Source organism: Scyliorhinus canicula, chromosome 4 (assembly GCF_902713615.1).
Source record: "Scyliorhinus canicula chromosome 4, sScyCan1.1, whole genome shotgun sequence".
NCBI classification, from domain to species: domain Eukaryota; kingdom Metazoa; phylum Chordata; class Chondrichthyes; order Carcharhiniformes; family Scyliorhinidae; genus Scyliorhinus; species Scyliorhinus canicula.
Genome location: NC_052149.1, coordinates 97,570,029 through 97,588,113, shown reverse-complemented (window position 1 = coordinate 97,588,113; position 18,085 = coordinate 97,570,029). Strand labels below are relative to the sequence as shown.

General features: G+C 47.5%; 1 protein-coding gene across 1 annotated transcript in view; it reads right to left on the bottom strand.

Annotated features, from left to right (window-relative positions):
• Window positions 1-18,085, bottom strand: part of kcnt2 (potassium channel, subfamily T, member 2) — a 1,159,267-nt gene that overhangs the window by 387,549 nt on the left and 753,633 nt on the right. The window contains exon 26 of the mRNA XM_038794878.1: window positions 10,444-10,555. Coding sequence (XP_038650806.1) covers window positions 10,444-10,555 — 112 coding nt within the window. The remainder of the gene's footprint in view (window positions 1-10,443; window positions 10,556-18,085) is intronic.

Below are 18,085 nucleotides of genomic sequence, written 5' to 3'. Positions count from 1 at the left end.
TTGAGGGTATGTGGCGAGGGGATGTCAAGAGGGGATTGATGTGATTGTTGTGTTTTGGGGGGATGTTCTGTTCTGTTTGGTACTGCATTTTCTCTTTTTTTTGGTTTGTAGTGGGGGTTTGGTGAGAGTGTGGGCGTCGGTGGTTGGAAGAGGGGGCCCCGTTGGGGGGGAAGGAAGAGGGGAGGCCAGAGGTGGGGGAGCTGGGATTAGGCCGTGAAAGGGAGCTGCGCCACAGGGGGCGGGGTGATGGTTAATCGGCGGGGGGGGGGGGGGGGGGGGGGGGGGAGAACAGGTAGCCCCCTAATCCAGTTGATAACTTGGAATGTGAGAGGCCTGAACGGGGCGGTCAAGAGGGCCCGTGTGTTCGCGCACCTAAAGGGACGGAAGGCAGATGTGGTGATGCTCCAGGAGACGCACATGAGGGTGGCAGACCAGGTTAGGCTGAGAAAGCGGTGGGAAGGGCAGGTCTTCCATTCGGGGTTGGACGCAAAGAATCGAGGGGTGGCGATTTTGGTGGGGAAGCGGGTGTCGTTTGAGACGCTGAGCATTATGGCAGACAATGGAGGTAGGTACGTGATGGTGAGTGGTAAGCTGCAGGGGATGCGGGAGGTCTTGGTGAATGTGTATGCCCCGAACTGGGATGATGCCGGATTTATAAGGCGCATGTTGGGCCGGATCCCGGACCTGGAGGCAGGGAGCTTGATAATGGGGGGGACTTCAATACGGTATCGGATCCAGCATTGGATCGCTCTAGGTCCAGGACGGGTAGGAGGCCGGCGGCGGCCAAGGTGCTGAGGGGGTTTATGGACCAGATGTGAGAAGTGGACCCAGGGAGGTTTGTTAGGCCGGGGGCCAGGGAATTCTCATTCTTTTCCCACGTCCATAGGGCCTACTCCCGGATTGACGTTTTTGTGATGAGCAGGGCGCTGATTCCGAGGGTGGAGGACACGGAGTATTCAGTCATAGCCATCTCTGACCATGCCCCGCACTGGGTGGACCTCGAGTTTGGGGAGGAGAGGGACCAGCGGCCGCTGTGGTGCCTGGAGGTGGGGTTGTTGGCGGATGAAGAGGCGAGCAGGCGGATCCGGGGGTGCATAGAAAGATACCGAGAGGTCAACGATAATGGAGAGGTGCAGGTAGGGGTGGTCTGGGAGGCGCTGAAGGCGGTGATCAGGGGAGAACTAATCTCCATTAGGGCCCACAAGGAGGGGAAGGAGAGGAGAGAGAGGGAGAGGCTGGTGGGGGAGATGGTAAGGGTAGATAGGAGGTATGCAGAGGTCCCCGAGGAGGGACTACTCAAGGAACGACGAAGCCTCCAGGCCGAGTTCGACCTGTTGACTACCAAGAAGGCGGAGGTACAGTGGAGGAAGGCGCAAGGGGCGGTGTATAAATACGGGGAGAAGGCTAGCCGGATGCTCGCACACCAGCTTCGGAAGCGGAAGGCAGCGAGGAAGATCGGGGGAATTAGAGATAAAGGGGGGAACACGGTGCGGATGCGGTGGGAATAAATGGGGTATTTAGAGATTTTTATGAGGGGCTGTATAGGTCGGAGCCCCCGATGGAGGAGAGGGGGATGCGCCGGTTTCTGGACCGGCTGAGGTTCCCGAGGGTAGAGGAGGGGCAGGTGGCGGGGCTTGGGGCACTGGTAGGGCTGGAGGAACTGGCTTAGGGACTAGGGAGTATGCAGGCGGGGAAGGCACCGGGGCCAAATGGGTTCCCGGTGGAATTTTACAGGACGTATATGGACCTGCTGGGCCCACTACTAGTGAGGACTTTCAATGAGGCGAGGTGGGGGGGGGGGGTCCTACACCCGACGATGTCTAGGGCGCTGATCTCGCTGATCTTGAAACGGGACAAGGACCCCTTACAGTGTGGGTCGTATAGGCCAATCTCGCTCCTCAATGTGGATGTGAAACTGTTCGCAAAGGTGTTGGCTATTAGAATTGAGGACTGTGTCCCGGGGGTCATCCACGAGGACCAGACGGGTTTCGTGAAAGGAAGGCAACTAAACACCAACGTGCGGAGGCTCCTAAAGGTAATCATGATGCCGGCAGTGGAGGGGGAGGAGGAGATAGTGGCGGCTATGGATGCGGAGAAGGCCTTTGATAGGGTGGAGTGGGGGTACCTCTGGGAGGTATTGAGGAGGTTCGGGTTCGGGGAGGGGTTCGTCAGTTGGGTGAGGTTACTATACGAAGCCCCGGTGGCGAGTGTGGCCACAAGTTGGAGGAGGTCGGAATACTTTCGGCTGTACCGGGGGATGAGGCAGGGGTGCCCCCTATCCTCCCTGCTATTTGCGTTGGCAATTGAGCCTTTGGCGGTGGCTTTGAGGGAGTCCAGGTACTGGGGGGCTGGGGGGGGGGGGGGGAGCAAATGGAGGAGGAGTTTAAAAGGTGGGATTTGCTGCCGCTCTCCCTGGCGGGTAGGGTGCAGTTGGTGAAGATGACGGTGCTCCCGAGGTTCCTTTTGATATTCCAGTGCCTCCCCATCCTGATCCCTAAGGCCTTTTTTAAGCAGGTCAGCAGGAGCATTATGGGGTTTGTATGGGCGAAGAAGACCCCGAGATTGAGAAGGGTGGTTCTGGAGCGGAGCAGGGACAGAGGAGGGCTATCGTTGCCTAATCTATGCGGGTACTACTGGGCTGCTAACGTGGCGATGTGGGCAAGTGGGTAATGGAGGGGGAGGGGCGGCGTGGAAGAGGCTGGAGATGGCGTCCTGTGTGGGCACGTGCCTGAGAGCGCTGATGACGGCACCGCTGCCGCTCCCGCCGACAAGGTACACCACGAGTCCAGTGGTGGCGGCGTCCCTCAAAATTTGGGGGAAATGGAGACGCCACAGGGGGGAGGTAGAGGCTTCGGTGTGCTCCCCGATCCAAGAGAACCATTGGTTTGTCTCGGGGAGAATGGATGGGGGGTTCCTGAGCTGGCACAGGGCAGGTATTAGAAGGATGGGGGACCTGTTTATAGACGGGTAGTTGGAGGAAAAATCCGGGCTCCCCCCTGGAAATGCCTTCAGGTACATGCAGGAAAGGGCGTTCGAAAGACAGCAGGTGAGGGCATTCCCGCTGTTGTCAGCACCAGGATCCAGGATAGGGTGCTCTCGGGGCCGTGGGTTGGAGAGGGCAAGGTCTCGCCGATCTACCAGGAGATGCAGGAGGAGGAGGAGGCCTCGGTGGAGGAGCTAAAAGGTAAATGAGAGGAGAAGCTTGGGGAGGAGATAGAGGAGGGTACGTGGGCGGACGCCCTGGGTAGGGTAAATTCTTCCTCCTCTTGTGCCAGGCTTAGTCTGATACAATTCAAGGTTCTGCACAGGGCGCACATGACTGGGGCAAGGCTGAGTCGGTTTTTTGGGGTAGAGGACAGGTGTGTGGAGTGTTCGGGGAGCCTGGCAAACCACGCCCACATGTTCTGGGCGTTCCCAGCGCTGGATGAGTTCTGGAGGGGCGTTGCGAGGACGGTGTCGAAGGTGGTGAACATCTGGGTTAAGCCGAGCTAGGGGCTCGCAATATTTGGGGTATCAGACGAGCCGGGAGTGCAGGAGGCGAAAGAGGCCGGTATTCTGGCCTTTGCATTCCTGGTAGCCCGGCGGAGGATTCTGTTGCAGTGGAAGGATGCGAGGCCCCCAAGTGTGGAAGCCTGGATCAGCGACATGGCAGGGTTTATTAAATTAGAGAAGGTAAAATTTGCCTTAAGAGGATCCGTGCAAGGATTCTTCAGGCGGTGGCAACCGTTCCTAGACTTTCTAGTGGAGCGTTAGGAGATGGTCAGCAGCAGCAGCAACCTGGGGGGTAGGGGGAGTGGTATTTTGTGTTTACCATTGTATTTATTATTGTTTATCGTTTAATGGGGGCCATGTAGTCTGGGGGAATGTGTGATACAGCTATAATCTGTTTATTTATGCATTTTTTTGTTGTTTCTCTTATTTTTGTAAGGGGGGTTTGTTTGTTGTTGAAAATATGTGAAAAATTATTTTTAAAAAAAGCAATAAATCAAAATCAAATTACACAGGAAGAGAGAAAAGAAAAAAAAGAAAACACCAAAACCCTTTTCTTCCCGAACATCGCAACTTAACTCAGAATTAAAAGACCAAAATTTTAAACAAGAGAAAGCAAAACATAGAACCATTTTTCTCACCTCCCCGCCACCCTGTCCCTTCTTCCAAAATCAGACCACCACAGTTTGAGTTTAAAAGTCATTAGACCAGATTGCCAGATTCTATCCCTCCCCCTTTCACTGATTCTTATCAGTCACATCACGTTCAAAGAGAATCAAACACAATAGCAGAAACTTCAAGCAGCTTAAGCAAAATTAGGCATGCAAGAATCAACCATCTTTCTTACAGAAAATAACACACCCGGTCGCAACATTAAAGTTCTTTCCTCTGTGATCGAGTACATAAAGCAATAAATCTAAATCAAATTACACAAGAAGAGATAAAAGAAAAGAGAGAAAATAAAAAAAATAAATCGCCAAAACCCTTTTCTTTCCGAACATCGCAACTTAACTCACAGAATTAAAAGACTGAAATTTTAAACAAGGCAAAGCAAAACACAGAACCATTTTTCTAACCTCCCCGCCACCCTGTCCCTTCCCCCAAAATCAGCCCACCGCAGTTGGGAATTAAAAGTCCTTAAGACAGATTATTGTCTTTCATAAAAGTAGCCACCTCTTCCAGAGAATTAAAGTACAGCTCCCGGTTCTCGTAGGTCACCCAAAGACGCACCGGGTATAACAGTCTGTATTTAATGTCTTTCTCAAACAGGGCCGCCTTAACTTTGTTGAAACCTGCTCTCTTTGCGAGTTCTGGTCCCCAGTCTTGGTATGCCCGGATCTCTGATTGTTCCCACATCTACCATTTTGTCTGCCTGGCCCACTTCATGATACGCTCCTTGTCGAGGAATCGATGTAGCCTCACCACCATGGGCCTCGGGGGCTCACGACCCTGGGGCTTACGTACAGCACCCTATGCGCCCGGTCCACCTCCAGCGGCTTGTCAAACGCATCGGCCCCGACCATCTTCTGCAACATCTTCCCCACATACGCTCCAGCGTCTGATCTCTCCTTTCCCTCTGGCAGGCTAATGATTCGGATATTTTGCCTGTGAGACTGGTTCTCCAAGTCTACTTTATGTAGCAGTCGTTTCTGGCTGTCTTGTAGTATGCTAATTTCCAAAGCCATTGCAGTGGACTCCTCTTGTTCAGTCGTCAGCTCCTGCAACTTGAGAGTTGTTCAGTCGTCAGCTCCTGCAACTTGAGAGTCTCCTGTCCCTGGGTCGTCATTTTCTCCTCCACACAGTCAACCACCTCCTTAATCGAGGCTATCATCTGGGTTCCATCTTCTGTACACTCCTTGCGATGCTGGGTGAATTTCTCATCCAGGTACTCGACCCATTGCTCCATCGACCAGTGAGCTGGCGTAGACCTGCTTTGTCTCGTTACATTGAGCTCGATGACTTCTGATTCTTGCTTTCACTCATCTTTTGGTTTCTCCTTTTTCAACTCTTATTTGGACACGATTCCATAAATTGAGGGTCACCTTCTTTTCCTCTCCCTTCGATCAACTTATGTTGAGAAATTTTCTGAAAAATCCGGCTTACACACCATTAAAAAAAACACTGAGGGCAAGAGCTGCTGAATGTGCGACCGTTTACTCCATAGCCATCAACTCTACTTTCTCAGAAAACTAAGGAAATTTGGCATGTCACCTACGACTCTCACCAACTTCTACAGATGAACCACAGAAAGCATTCTTTCTGGTTGTATCACAGCCTGGAATGGATCCTGCTCTGCCCAAGACCGCAGGAAACTACAAAAGGCTGTGAATGTTGCCCAATCCATCACGCAAACCAGCCTCCCATCCATTGCCTCTGTCTCAGAAAGGCAGCCAGCATAATTAGGGACCCCACGCACCCCGGACATACTCTCTCCCATCTTCAGCAGCAGGGTAGCATGGTGGTTAGCATAAATGCTTCACAGCTCCAGGGTCCCAGGTTCGATTCCCGGCTGGGTCACTGTCTGTGTGGAGTCTGCACGTCCTCCCCCTGTGTGCGTGGGTTTCCTCCGGGTGCTCCGGTTTCCTCCCACAGTCCAAAGATGTGCGGGTTAGGTGGATTGGCCATGCTAAATTGCCCGTAGTGTCCTAATAAAAAGTAAGGTCAAGGGGGGGTTGTTGGGTTACGGGTATAGGGTGGATACGTGGGTTTGAGTAGGGTGATCATGGCTCGGCACAACATTGAGGGCCGAAGGGCCTGTTCTGTGCTGTACTGTTCTATGTCCTATGTTCTATGTTCTTCCGTCAGGAAAAAGATACCAAAGTTTGAAGTCACGTGCCAGCCGACTCAAGAACAGCTTCTTCCCTACTGCCATCAGACTTTTGAATGGACCTACCTTGTATTAAGTTGATCTTTTCTCTACACTTTTCTATAACTGTAACATGATATCTGCAGTCTCTCCTTCCTTCCCGATATACGCTATGCATGCAAGAAACAATACTTTTCGCTGTATACTAATACATGTGACAATAATAAATCAGATTAAATCAAATCAAATCAACTGAGAAATGGATTTGCCAGGTTGTGATTGACACTTGGGAGGCTGACAAGCTGCAGCCATATATACACATTATAATCCCCAAACACACCATCCGAGCCAACAAGATGGCACTGGTTGCACTGCAGCACACCCAACCTGCTGATGGGCCAGAGAGCATCTAGGGGGATGCCCTGGGGGACACCCATACGACCTGTGGCTCTAAGTTTGCAGTGAACAGTCAGCGGCGTGCGTAGCTGCATGACTGCCTTTCTGGCCATGCCCGTCCACACCAATCCCACAGCACACCTACTGGCCAACCCCGCTACTCCCCCTGGCCCTGGCAGAAGCCTCCCGGCCAGCAGCACAACTGTCAGCAAACCATGGCGATGTTGGACACTTTCCCTACCCCCTCTCTCCCCCCCACCAGCCACGATGCCAGTTTCACGATTTTCAAAAGCACAATTGAACTTTGCCATCAGGAATTCGGCCCAGTGGAGGTGGAGAATCGAGGAGGCCCCGGAGAATACTGGGTCAGGCCCGCTAATGATATGCAAACGGTGTTTACTGTAAGTGCGTTCTGGAACGCATTGACGGCGCTGTCAAGGAGACGGCGAATTGAGATTTGGCGTGAAACTGGCCCCCGCCATGATTTCAGTGCCAGAACCGATTCTCCGCCCAATTCGCGTTTCCTGATTCCGCTGCTGGCCGACGGAAAATCCCGCCCCTTACCTTTATGAGGACTGACTCACTCGCTTTACACATTACGTTAGCAGGACCTAGGGCTGTAGCCACAAAAGCTCACTTGCGACATGAACTGGATCATTGTACTTTCTGTCTGTGTATTCCGAGAATCTCTTTGCAGGTGGATCTAATTAACGTTGGGTGAGAGGAGGCTTGTTTGAATTGCTAAACTGAATGTAAATAGAATGTACACAGAGTAGTGCTGATTGAATTAACTTGGTTCAATCAATGCATTATCTCTTCATATAATGGCATTGGAAAAACATATTCTACTCTATTGCACTTCAGTGCTTAACTTAAACAGACTAAGTCCAATTACATTACGCTTTGTCTTTACAGCTCAGAGAAGTTGCTAGTCAGCTGGATTTGCAGCTATTCCCTGCCTGACCCCCTGTGTAGTGTTCAGTTTTCAGAAGTCAGACTGCCTTGCTTAGGAATGTCTCTATTTCTAACTCCACTTTCTCTTCACACGTAGACAAGAGATGACATTTTCCTGAGCACAACTGGGTGAGATCTTCCGAATAATCCAGAAAATTAACTCGTTGTTCAGTCTCTGGGAAAAAGATCTTCCGCATAGCTGACTAGTTATTATTCTTCTTGGTGCCTTTTTTAAATAAACCTGTGAGGATACACACAGCTTTTAACAACACAGCATTGAAAATAATATTTTTTCCAGTTGACTATAGGAAACATTGCTCAGCGGAAATCTTGAAACATGAAGCACAACCAGATGTTTCGGCGTGGGTGCAGCCTGAACGAATGCTGCGAGGAGGAACAGTGCATTGTCAAGATTGAGGGATTATCATTAGTAAAACATATCTCGTCTTGCATTGAGCACTGACATTATTTGCTGGAGTGATAAATTCTCATGTGGTTTAACTACTCACTTTATCTGTGTTTTACTGTAATTAAGAATAAGGCTATGTTCCGATTTTTCTTATTAGATGTGAATCTATTAATGGAATTGCCTTTGCAGTTCTCATGTATATGAATTCACATAGTGATTAGGGGCACTTTTTTCTCGTGTCTTTTGAAATCTGGACAGATCACAAACTCAGCGAAGGGTAAGGCATCGATGGCAATTGGTATAGTCACTGTAAATGGAACACAGTTTTGCAGTTTGATGCACAATGCCAGCTGTGATAATTTTAAAATTCTCAACCACATCTTTGGTTGCTCTAGCTGCCGCAATCCCGGTAGGTTAAAGGTCCATTGAAGGTTAAAGATCCTTGACAGGCTAGGGAGAAGGTAAGTGTTTGCAGTGAGCAGACAGAACTTGGGGGATGGTTGGGGGATTGGAAGTCCGTGTGGGATGAGAGGTTGAATAAACTTGGTTTGTTCTCACTGTAACGAAGGAGATTGAGGGGCGACCTTATAAAGGTCTACAAAATTATGAAGGGCATAGACAGAGTAGATAGTCAGAGACTTTTTCCCAGAGGGGTCAATTACTAGGGGGCATAGGTTTAAGGTGCGAGGGGCAAGGTTTAGAGGAAATGTATGAGGCAAATTTTTTACACAGCGGGTAGTGGGTGCCTGGAACTCGCTGCTGGAGGAGGTGGTGGAAGCAGGGTCGATTGTGACATTTAAGGGGCATCTTGACAAATACATGAATAGGATGGGAATAGAGGGTTACGGACCCCGGAAGTGTAGAAGATTTTAGTTTAGACGGGCAGCATGGTCAGCGCAGGCTTGGAGGGCTGAAGGGCCTGTTCCTCTGCTGTACTTTCCTTTGTTCTTTGTTTGGCTGACAAGTTTGAAACGGCTTATATTTGATGAACAAAGCATTGGGCATGAACTTGCTCAGAGTGGCAATCAACATCAGATGGTCACTCCATGCGCAATATCTTAATTTTTTTCCCAGCCTGTCTCACCCAACCTTCCAACTCAGCCCGCCGAGCAAATTCCTGGAGCCTCACGTCGAAGTGCCACTTAATCGAAGTGAATCAGGCTACACACCCTTTTTTTATGGCACTAGCTGCCGCAAACCCAGTAGGTTAAAGGTCCATTGAAAGTTAAAGATCCTTGACAGGCTAGGGAGAAGGTAAATGTTTGCAGTGAGCAGACAGAACTTGGGGGATGGTTGGGGGATTGGAAGTCCGTGTGGGATGAAAGGTGAGAGCTGCATAGGTCGGGGGCTTGGAGGAGGTGGTCAAAGACAAGGAGTGGTGGTCTGAGGCATGTGGTCAGGTGAGAGAGGGTGGCTTTTGGAGCAGGGTCGAGAATGCCAGAGGTCGGGGGGTGCCGGACCTCATGTCTGGTTGGGTCGGGCCTCGGTGGTGGTTGTTGGGCTGGGTCGGACCTGGTAGGTGGTTTAAGTGTCGGAGTCCCTTAGAGGTATAGGAGTCAGTGGAGCGTAGTCAGGTGGTGTACAGGGAGACCTCTGGCAGGTTGGGGGGAGGGGCGAAAGAGTCATGTGGTGAGGGTAGTTGTTGGGTATTGGGGGGTGGGGGGGGGGGGGGTGGTTAGCAGTGTACAACAGCGACCCACAAATTAGAAGTGGTTTTAATCCTCCTAACTTTTTCTGGGCAACTATTGATGTAACCCAGCTGGAACCACCTGGAAGATTGCAACTTAAATCACATTTTCAGAGGTTCCCAATGCAAGTTTGCACATTTTGCCGATTGTCTTGCAAATTTCACTTGGGAACGACCGAACAGGATTTCCCAGCACATCTTTGGGCACCCATCCCTAATATTACGCTGGGGAGCTCAGGGATTAGGGTCCATTTAGTTGCAATTGCAATGGAGCTGGGAATGATGGTAGCAGATGTCCATTAAGAGTGCACACCTACAGCAGAAGTGGTGCACAGATTCAGTTAGCACTGCAAATTAATCACATTTACAAAGTTCTGAGCCACTTGCTTCTGGATATTACATGAGCTTCATGTTCCTACATTGCAACAGTGGCTACATTGTAAATGTACTTGTCCTGAGGTCCAATCAGTTTCACATCTTCCTTTCTGTCTCAAGGATGCTTAACCTGAATCACGAAGATGGCAGGCAAAGATTTTCAGGATTTACAGATACGCATTCAAAAAATTCAAGTAGTATCAATAATTGCTCTAGTTAATGATCTATCCACATTGTTTTTGAAACACAGCAACATTGCTTCCTCATTTATGTATAAAAATGAAATGCAGATTTCACAAAGCGTAACAATTTAGAACAAGTCCTCACCTTCTCAAGTTTAGACAAAGCCAGTGAATAGCAGTCTTTCGCTCTGAACTGCATGAATCTCATATTAGCTGGATGAGTCAATTCTGTGATAATACTGAGACTGGAGAATAACCTACATGCAGAAGAAAGAGGGAGATGACATGATTAGTAATAATTGGTGTCACACACAGCAAGTCAACTAGAATTACCAAAACTCAAACATAGGTATTTCTTCTCAGAGTGATCCAAACCTTGACTTGGTGACACCTGAAGGAACAAAATAACACTGAACCCCATCTATTTATCTGGGTTCATAATTGAAACTGATTGTATAATATAATCAACATATATATAATTTATTAAAACTGATTGGCAAAGTGTCAATGTCAACAATAATGTGTATACCTTTGCCACCTTTATGCACAGAAAGACACCTCAAAGCATTTCACAAGTTTCTGAATGCAGGGAAATAGGTTTTTAAGGATTAAAGCAATGGTTGAACTGGTGTCTTAAAGTGTGAGGCATGCATTGGGGCTAGAGACTATCAGTCAAGTGTAATAGGGTGAAGTTATGAACAGAATTAGTGCAGTGTATGAGAACCATGGGATTAATTCATTGGGGCATGGGGAATTAATTAAATTGGGAATAGTGGTGGATGGGTCAGGGGTGATAACAGTGCCAGGCTTCATGTAAATAATGACAAAACTTGGTGAATAACAAATTTTTATGGAGGATGGAAGCTAACAATGAGATTATTGGAGAGAACAATATTGAGGTAACAAAAATATGCATTTAGATTTTTGAAAGCAACAAGGGAGGAGACACGAGACAGGATTGTGAGCCTTTGCTGGGCTAGGAAGCTGAAATAGCCTTTCCGGCCATTGTCCCAGTTTGCCAACTCCTTCTCACCTCTGGATCATTTTTGCACAACAGGATGGGGAGTGCGTCAAGAACCAATCTCTTAAGGCTAATTAAAGGAGGCTGAAGCAGGGGAAAGTTTAAATGCCTGAAGTCCCCACGGTGGCACAGTGGTTAGCACTGCTTCCTCACAGCTCCAGGGTCCCGGGTTCAATTCCAGCCTTTGGTGACCGTCTGTGTGGAGTTTGCACTTTCTCCCAGTGTCTGCATGAGTTTTCTCCGGGTCCTCAGGTTTCCTCCCACAGTCCAAAGATGTGCAGATTAGGTGGACTGGCCATGCTAAATTGCCCCTTACTGTCCAAAAGGTTAGGTAGGGTTACTAGGTTATGGGGATGGGGTGGAGGCGTAGCCTTAATTGGGGTGCTCCTTACAAAGGCCGGTGCAGACTCGATGGGCCAAATGGCCTCCTTCTGCACTGTAGATTCTATGATGTCGGCCTGAAGTGGTAGATCAGGTACAGCTAGCAGGCCTAGAGAACCATGTTTGCTTGGGTTCTGCAGCAGACACCAGCTGCCCTGCAGAGGGTACTCCTTCCCACCCAGGTACCTGACAGTAGTACCTGGGTGCTAAAGTCAATTATTATATTTAAGTTTTTTTAAAAGTTGAAGTTGAGTGTTCTCTCCATTTTGAAGCGCCCTTTCCCTGATTTTGCTCAGCAAACAGAAGTTGATTTAGATAAAACAAACACAGGGATCAGTTTTCAGTAGGAGTCAGATGCAGGACGGTTTTTAACCAGAGCTGACCATACCGTGTAACAGGGTGGTCGAATGAAAGTGACTCAGGGGAAGCCACACTATCAGGTCTGTCATGTAACAAGTGAATAGGGATCTGCAGAGGTGAGCCTTTTCGGTGATAATTCTATTCATGGGACTCAGATGGAGCAAAGCTATTCTAAGAGGCAGATGATCAATACCTGTGTGAGGGAAAGGAGCTGACCTAAACTTGAGGAAGCTAGGGTTATGAAAAACTTTAGACTTTAGGAATACATGCGGTGCCATGTGTTGGGAGAACTGTTTGGGCGGGCAAGGCCCCGCGAGTAAGGAAGGTAATGCTTGAGCGGAGTCGGGCAGAGGGCAGGCTGGCGCTGTCAAATTTTAGTAACTATTACTGGGGGGTGAATATAGCCATGATCAGGAAGTGGGTGGTGGGGGAGGGGTCAGCATGGGAGCTTCATGCAAGGGCACCAGTTTGGGGCCGTTAGTAACTGCGCCTCTGCCGTTCCCGCCGGCACGGTACTCCACCAGCCCCATGGTGGTGGCAGCCCTGAGAGTCTGGGGGAAATGGAGGAGACATGTGGGAGCAGAGGGAGCATCGGTCTGGTCCACAATCTGTAATAATCACCGGTTTGCCCCAGGAAGTATGGATGGGGGGTCCCGGATATGGTGGACAGCAGGGATTATGAGGATGGGGGATACGTTTACAGAGGGGAGCTTTCCGAGTATGAGGGCGCGGGAGGAGAATTTTGGGTTGGCGAGGGGAAACGATTTCAGGTATCTGCAGGTGCGGGACTTCCTACCTAAACAGGTGTCAATATTTCTGCTCCTACCACGAAGGGGGATTCAGGACAGGGTAGTTTCCAGAGGGTGGGTAGGTAGCGTCTCAGACATTTACATGGAACTTATGAGGGTAGAGGAGGTGCAGACTGAGGAGCTGAAGCGCAAGTGGGAGGAGGACCTGGGAGGAGAGATAGAGGATGGTCCATGGGCGGACGCGTTGAGTAGAGTCAACGCGTCCGCAACATGTGCCAGGCTCAGCCTGATACAATTCAAGGTCGTTCATCGGGCTCACATGACAGTGGCCCGGATGAGCAGATTCTTTGGGGTGGAAGACAGGTGTGCAAAATGTGCGGGAGGACCAATGAACCATGTCCACATATTCTGGGCGTGTCAGAAGCTTAGGGGATTTTGGCAGGGGTTTGCAGATGTCTTGTCCATGGTGTTAAAAACAAGGGTGGCGCTGAGTCCAGAGGTAGCGATTTTCAGGGTGTCGGAAGACCCAGGAATCCAGGAGGAGAAAGAGGCAGATGTTCTGGCCTTTGCTTCCCTGGTAGCCCGGAGACGGATACTATTAGCTTGGAGGGACTCAAAGACCCCAAAGTCGGAGACCTGGCTATCGGACATGGCTAGCTTTCTCTGTATGGAGAAAATCAAGTTCGCCTTGAGAGGGTCACTGTTAGGGTTCGTCGACTTCTTCGTGGAAAATTAATTGTTAGCAGAAAGGGGGGGGGGGGTGGTTTAGCTTAGAGTCGGGGGTTAATAAAGGTGGGACCTGTAAGGGAGGGAGACGGCTTTTGCAGTAGGTTTATATTTTCATGTACATTGTTTATTGTGTTGTTGTTATAATAGCAAAAAATACCTCAATAAAATATTTATTAAAAAAAAAGAAATGGAAAGTGTTGGAACTGCTCAGCACATTTGGCACTATCGGCTCAGAGGGCAGTGATCTTTCATCAGAACTAATGCAGATTGTGGACCTGAAGTGTTAACTCTGTTTCTCTCTCTGCAGAACATCCACTCCCTCCACCACCAACGCACAGTAGCAAAAGTGTGTACCATCTACAAGTTACACTGCAGCAAAGCACCTTTGACAACATGCTCCAAACTCGCAACGTCTAACAGCTATAAAGGCAAGGGCAGCAGATACCTGGGCACACCAACACCTGCAGGTTCCCCTCTGAGCCACATAAAATCCTGACTTGGAACAATATTGCCATTCCTTCACTGTCACCAAGTCAAAATCCTGGAACACTCTCCCGAACAGCACTGTAGGGTATCTACACACATGGAATGCAGTGGTTCAAGGGCTTACCATCACCTTCTCTAGGGCATTCAGGGGTGAGCAATAAAAATGCTGGCCTAGCTGGCGACATTCACATTCTGTGAGATAATAAATAAAATAGGTTGCCTGCCCTGCTGATTATTTCCAAATGTTCTGTCTATATTCCAGATTTCCAGTATCTGCAGTACTTTCCTCTCATATTATATGCTCCATGTAAGCATTTGTAAGTATGGTTAGATCAATTTAAATTTAAAATATTTACCTTCAATGCAAAGTGCGATTATTTTGTTTAGAAAGTCCAATTGCGTGGCTAGAAATAGCACATTTTTGCAAGTGAATTTGTTGATGCTAATTTTCCTGAAGTTTTTGCCATTTTTAAACTTGGAAGTGAAACCAGGAGTCATGTGCCAGTAGAATACTTAACTGTTAGTTCAAGGTATTTGCATTTGTACATCGGATTGTTGTTTCTGGTGCTTCTGAGGTTCAACTCTTTTGATGCTGCTGTTTGGATATTGTTTGAGGCCGGTTTCAAAGAAGCGGAGCTGGTTGTATAATGAGTAATTGTCTGGCAAATCTGTGGTGTAAGTGTATCATACCGAATTCTGAGCTTTCGATGGGTTTCATAAATATAGTCGAGTACAAAAACCAATAATCTTTTAGAAACTACATAATGTAAGTCAAACCACAGTGACTATTGTTCCGAATTCTGGGAACCCAAAAAAGGTGAGGGGGAAAAAGTTAAAGTGGGATGGAATAAGTAGCCCAGAAGCAGGAGAAGCGCCAAGCCTCTTGATTTTGCTCCCTGCCCTTGTGTGCAATGTGAGCAAAGTACATATGGCATGGGTGGGCATCATAGCATGTAAAACCCACTGCAAGCTTAAGCTGAATCAACTTGGTTAATAAAGTTAATTTAAGGCACAGCATACTGGCAAACAGAAACAGTGTCAACAGTATTTTCTTGGTCTACTAATAACTTCTGCAATTTTTTGGTACACTTAGAAGTGTTTGACTTAGTAACGTTAGCATAAGTTATGTCATATTTAAGTTTTCAAGATGATTTAAAGAAGATCCCTTTTGGAACATAATAATATCATTACTGTATGGAGAGAATTGAAACTAAGAATATAAATTGCTTTGTACTCTAAATTAAGCACTTAAAGGATTTGAGTTCATCTTTACTTTATCCTGACTTCGCAGTGTAACTTTGCAGAAAATTGAAACATGAATATTCTGCATTCACCTTTCCTTTTTTGATAAGCAGTGAACCTTGATCCAATCATTTCATACACTATTAAGTCTCATATTGTGAGTGACCCTTCCTTGTGCTTACTGTACAAATTGATTATGTTATTCCTTTTTGCGTATCGGAGACGATTGCTACCAATCTTCTTTAATTAATTCCGGAATTTATCATCGTAGCTTGACCAGAGTAGTTTTTAAAGGATATAACAGGTTTAGTTCAATAAAATTCCTCATGCATTTGGCCAATTTCTAAGTAATTTTCCATAAAAGTTTGAAATCACTTTGTATTTGTATGTAATGCACGTAATGGGATGCATTCAAAGAAACCACAGTCTATCCACTGGCCTAAAGTGGTTTAATGCCTATCATTCTTCTGTTCTAATGGCTCGAGATAACATTTTCTGAAAAGAAGAATGAAAGGCTAAGGGAATACTCTCAGAGTGAAGTAGTCTCCACTTGTTCAGCTTTTTATTTTTAAAAAACTTAGAAAATTGAAGTAGATGGAGAAAGGATTTTCCGTTCAGTGAATCATTCCCCTCCCGTGGGGACCTGCCATATTAGATCTCCACTTACACTTGCTATTATTCCATGAGCTCAGAATTGATTTTTCCTGGTCTGGACAAGAAGTCAAAATGGCAGGTCTCTACAGGAGGGGGAATGATTCGCAATAAATCAACAACAGCTCTTGAAAAAAGTTCTTAGGGGCTGCACTACATAGATCCGGAAGACATGTACTGGGTTTGTGATGCATGCTTCACTCATGCCGGTTCATTACAATGCAGATGACCCACCAACTTGAAGCCGCTGCTTATTTCCATGATCTCTGCTTCCTGCTAGCTCGAAGCTCGTTGTTTATTAGTCAGACACATCAGTAGGGGACCAATATCGTGAGTGGCTAGCACAACTTAGAGCTGATACAAAAGCAAAATATTGCAGGTGCTGGAAATCTGATATAAGGACAGAAAACACAGGAGAAACTCAACAGGTCAGGCAGCATCCGTGGAGAGAAACAGAGCTAATGTGACAGATTGATGCTGCAGAATAAAGGCATCTTGACTGCTGCAAGAATACGGAGGATTAATCTACATTATTTACTGCCCATGATCACACACCAGATCGACACTTGAAATAGAGGTCAGAGTTTATACGTGGCATCTGCAAAGTGATGTCAGCGCAATCAATGACATTGTGAAGCCTATAATTCCAACAAAGCTACATGATCATTCTTCATGCTGGTCTTTGGCAAGGCAGAATGAAATATAGTTATCTCCCCTTGTCTAGAAGACCTCACTGATCTCCCTTATGCAAATAGAGATGGTAAATTTCAAGATGTTGCAAATATCTCCACCTCCAACCTTGAAGCGGACGGAATAAACTTAATCGCTTAGGTCACTTTCACAGTCCCCGGCAGTGCCATCCTTGCCATGCGCTGAGTGCGCAGATTTGACAGCAGCAAGTGGCAGATTTCAGTGAGGGTGTCCTTATTGAAATACTCTTAAACATTGTTCCTCGCCGAGATTTAGGTGAGATTTACCACAAGCAGATATAGCCTACTGCTGAGAGACCTTCCCCTCATTTTCCTTCTCCCTCTTCCAGCATCTTATCTAGCTCTGCAGGGATGAAACCCTCATTCATGCTTCTGTAATACCAGTTCTTGATGATTCCAGGGCTCTGCTGGCCAGCCTCCCATCTTGCGCCCTCCATAAACATGAGCTCATGTGAACCTCTGATGCCATATCCTGACTCGCAATTCACTCAGTTCATGTCGGTGATCAATACTGGCTCCTGGTCTGGCATCATCTCAATTTTATAATTATTAGCTTGCAATTCTTAAAAATTCTTTCATGCAATAAGGGCATCACTCAAAACGCCAGCATTTGCTGAACATACAAACCACCCTTGAACTGGACAGCTTCACTTCAGTGCATGCTCGCCCTTTTCATAGGGCAGTTAAGAAGCAATCACATTGCTGTGGATCTGGAGTCAAATGTAGGCCAGACCTTTAAGGTTATTAGATTTACTTCCCTGAAGGACATTAATGAACCAGATGGGTTTTTACGGCAATCAGCAATGGTCTCATGGCCACCATGAGTTCCTCAGGGTAGTGTCCTAGGCTCAACAATCTTCAGCTGCTTCATCAATGATCTTCCTTCCATCATAAGACCAGAAGTGGGGATGTTCGCTGATGACTGCACAATGTTCAGCACCATGCGACTTCTCAGATATTGAAGCAGTTCATGTCCAAATACATCAATACCTGGATATCCAGGCTTGGGTAAGTGTCAAGTAACATTCACACCATATAAGTGCCAAGCAATGATCATCTCCAACAAAGAGAATCTAAACATCACCCCTTGACATTCAACAGCATTACTATCACTGAATCCCCCACCATCAACATCCTGGTGATTACCATTGACCAGAAACTGAATTTGACCAGCCATATAAATACCATGGCTACAAATGCAGGCCAGAGGATAGGAATCCCATAGCGAGTAATTCACCTTCTGACTCCCCAAAGCCTGTCCACCATCTAAAAGGCACAAGTCTTGTGCACAGGTGTGATGGAATACCCTCCATTTTTGCCCGGGTGAGTGCAGCTCCAGAAACATTCAAGAAGCTTCACACCATTTAGAATAAAGCTTTGCTTGATTGACACCCCCTCGACAAATATTGACTCCTTCCACCACTGACGCACAGTAGCAGCAGTGTGTACCATCTACAA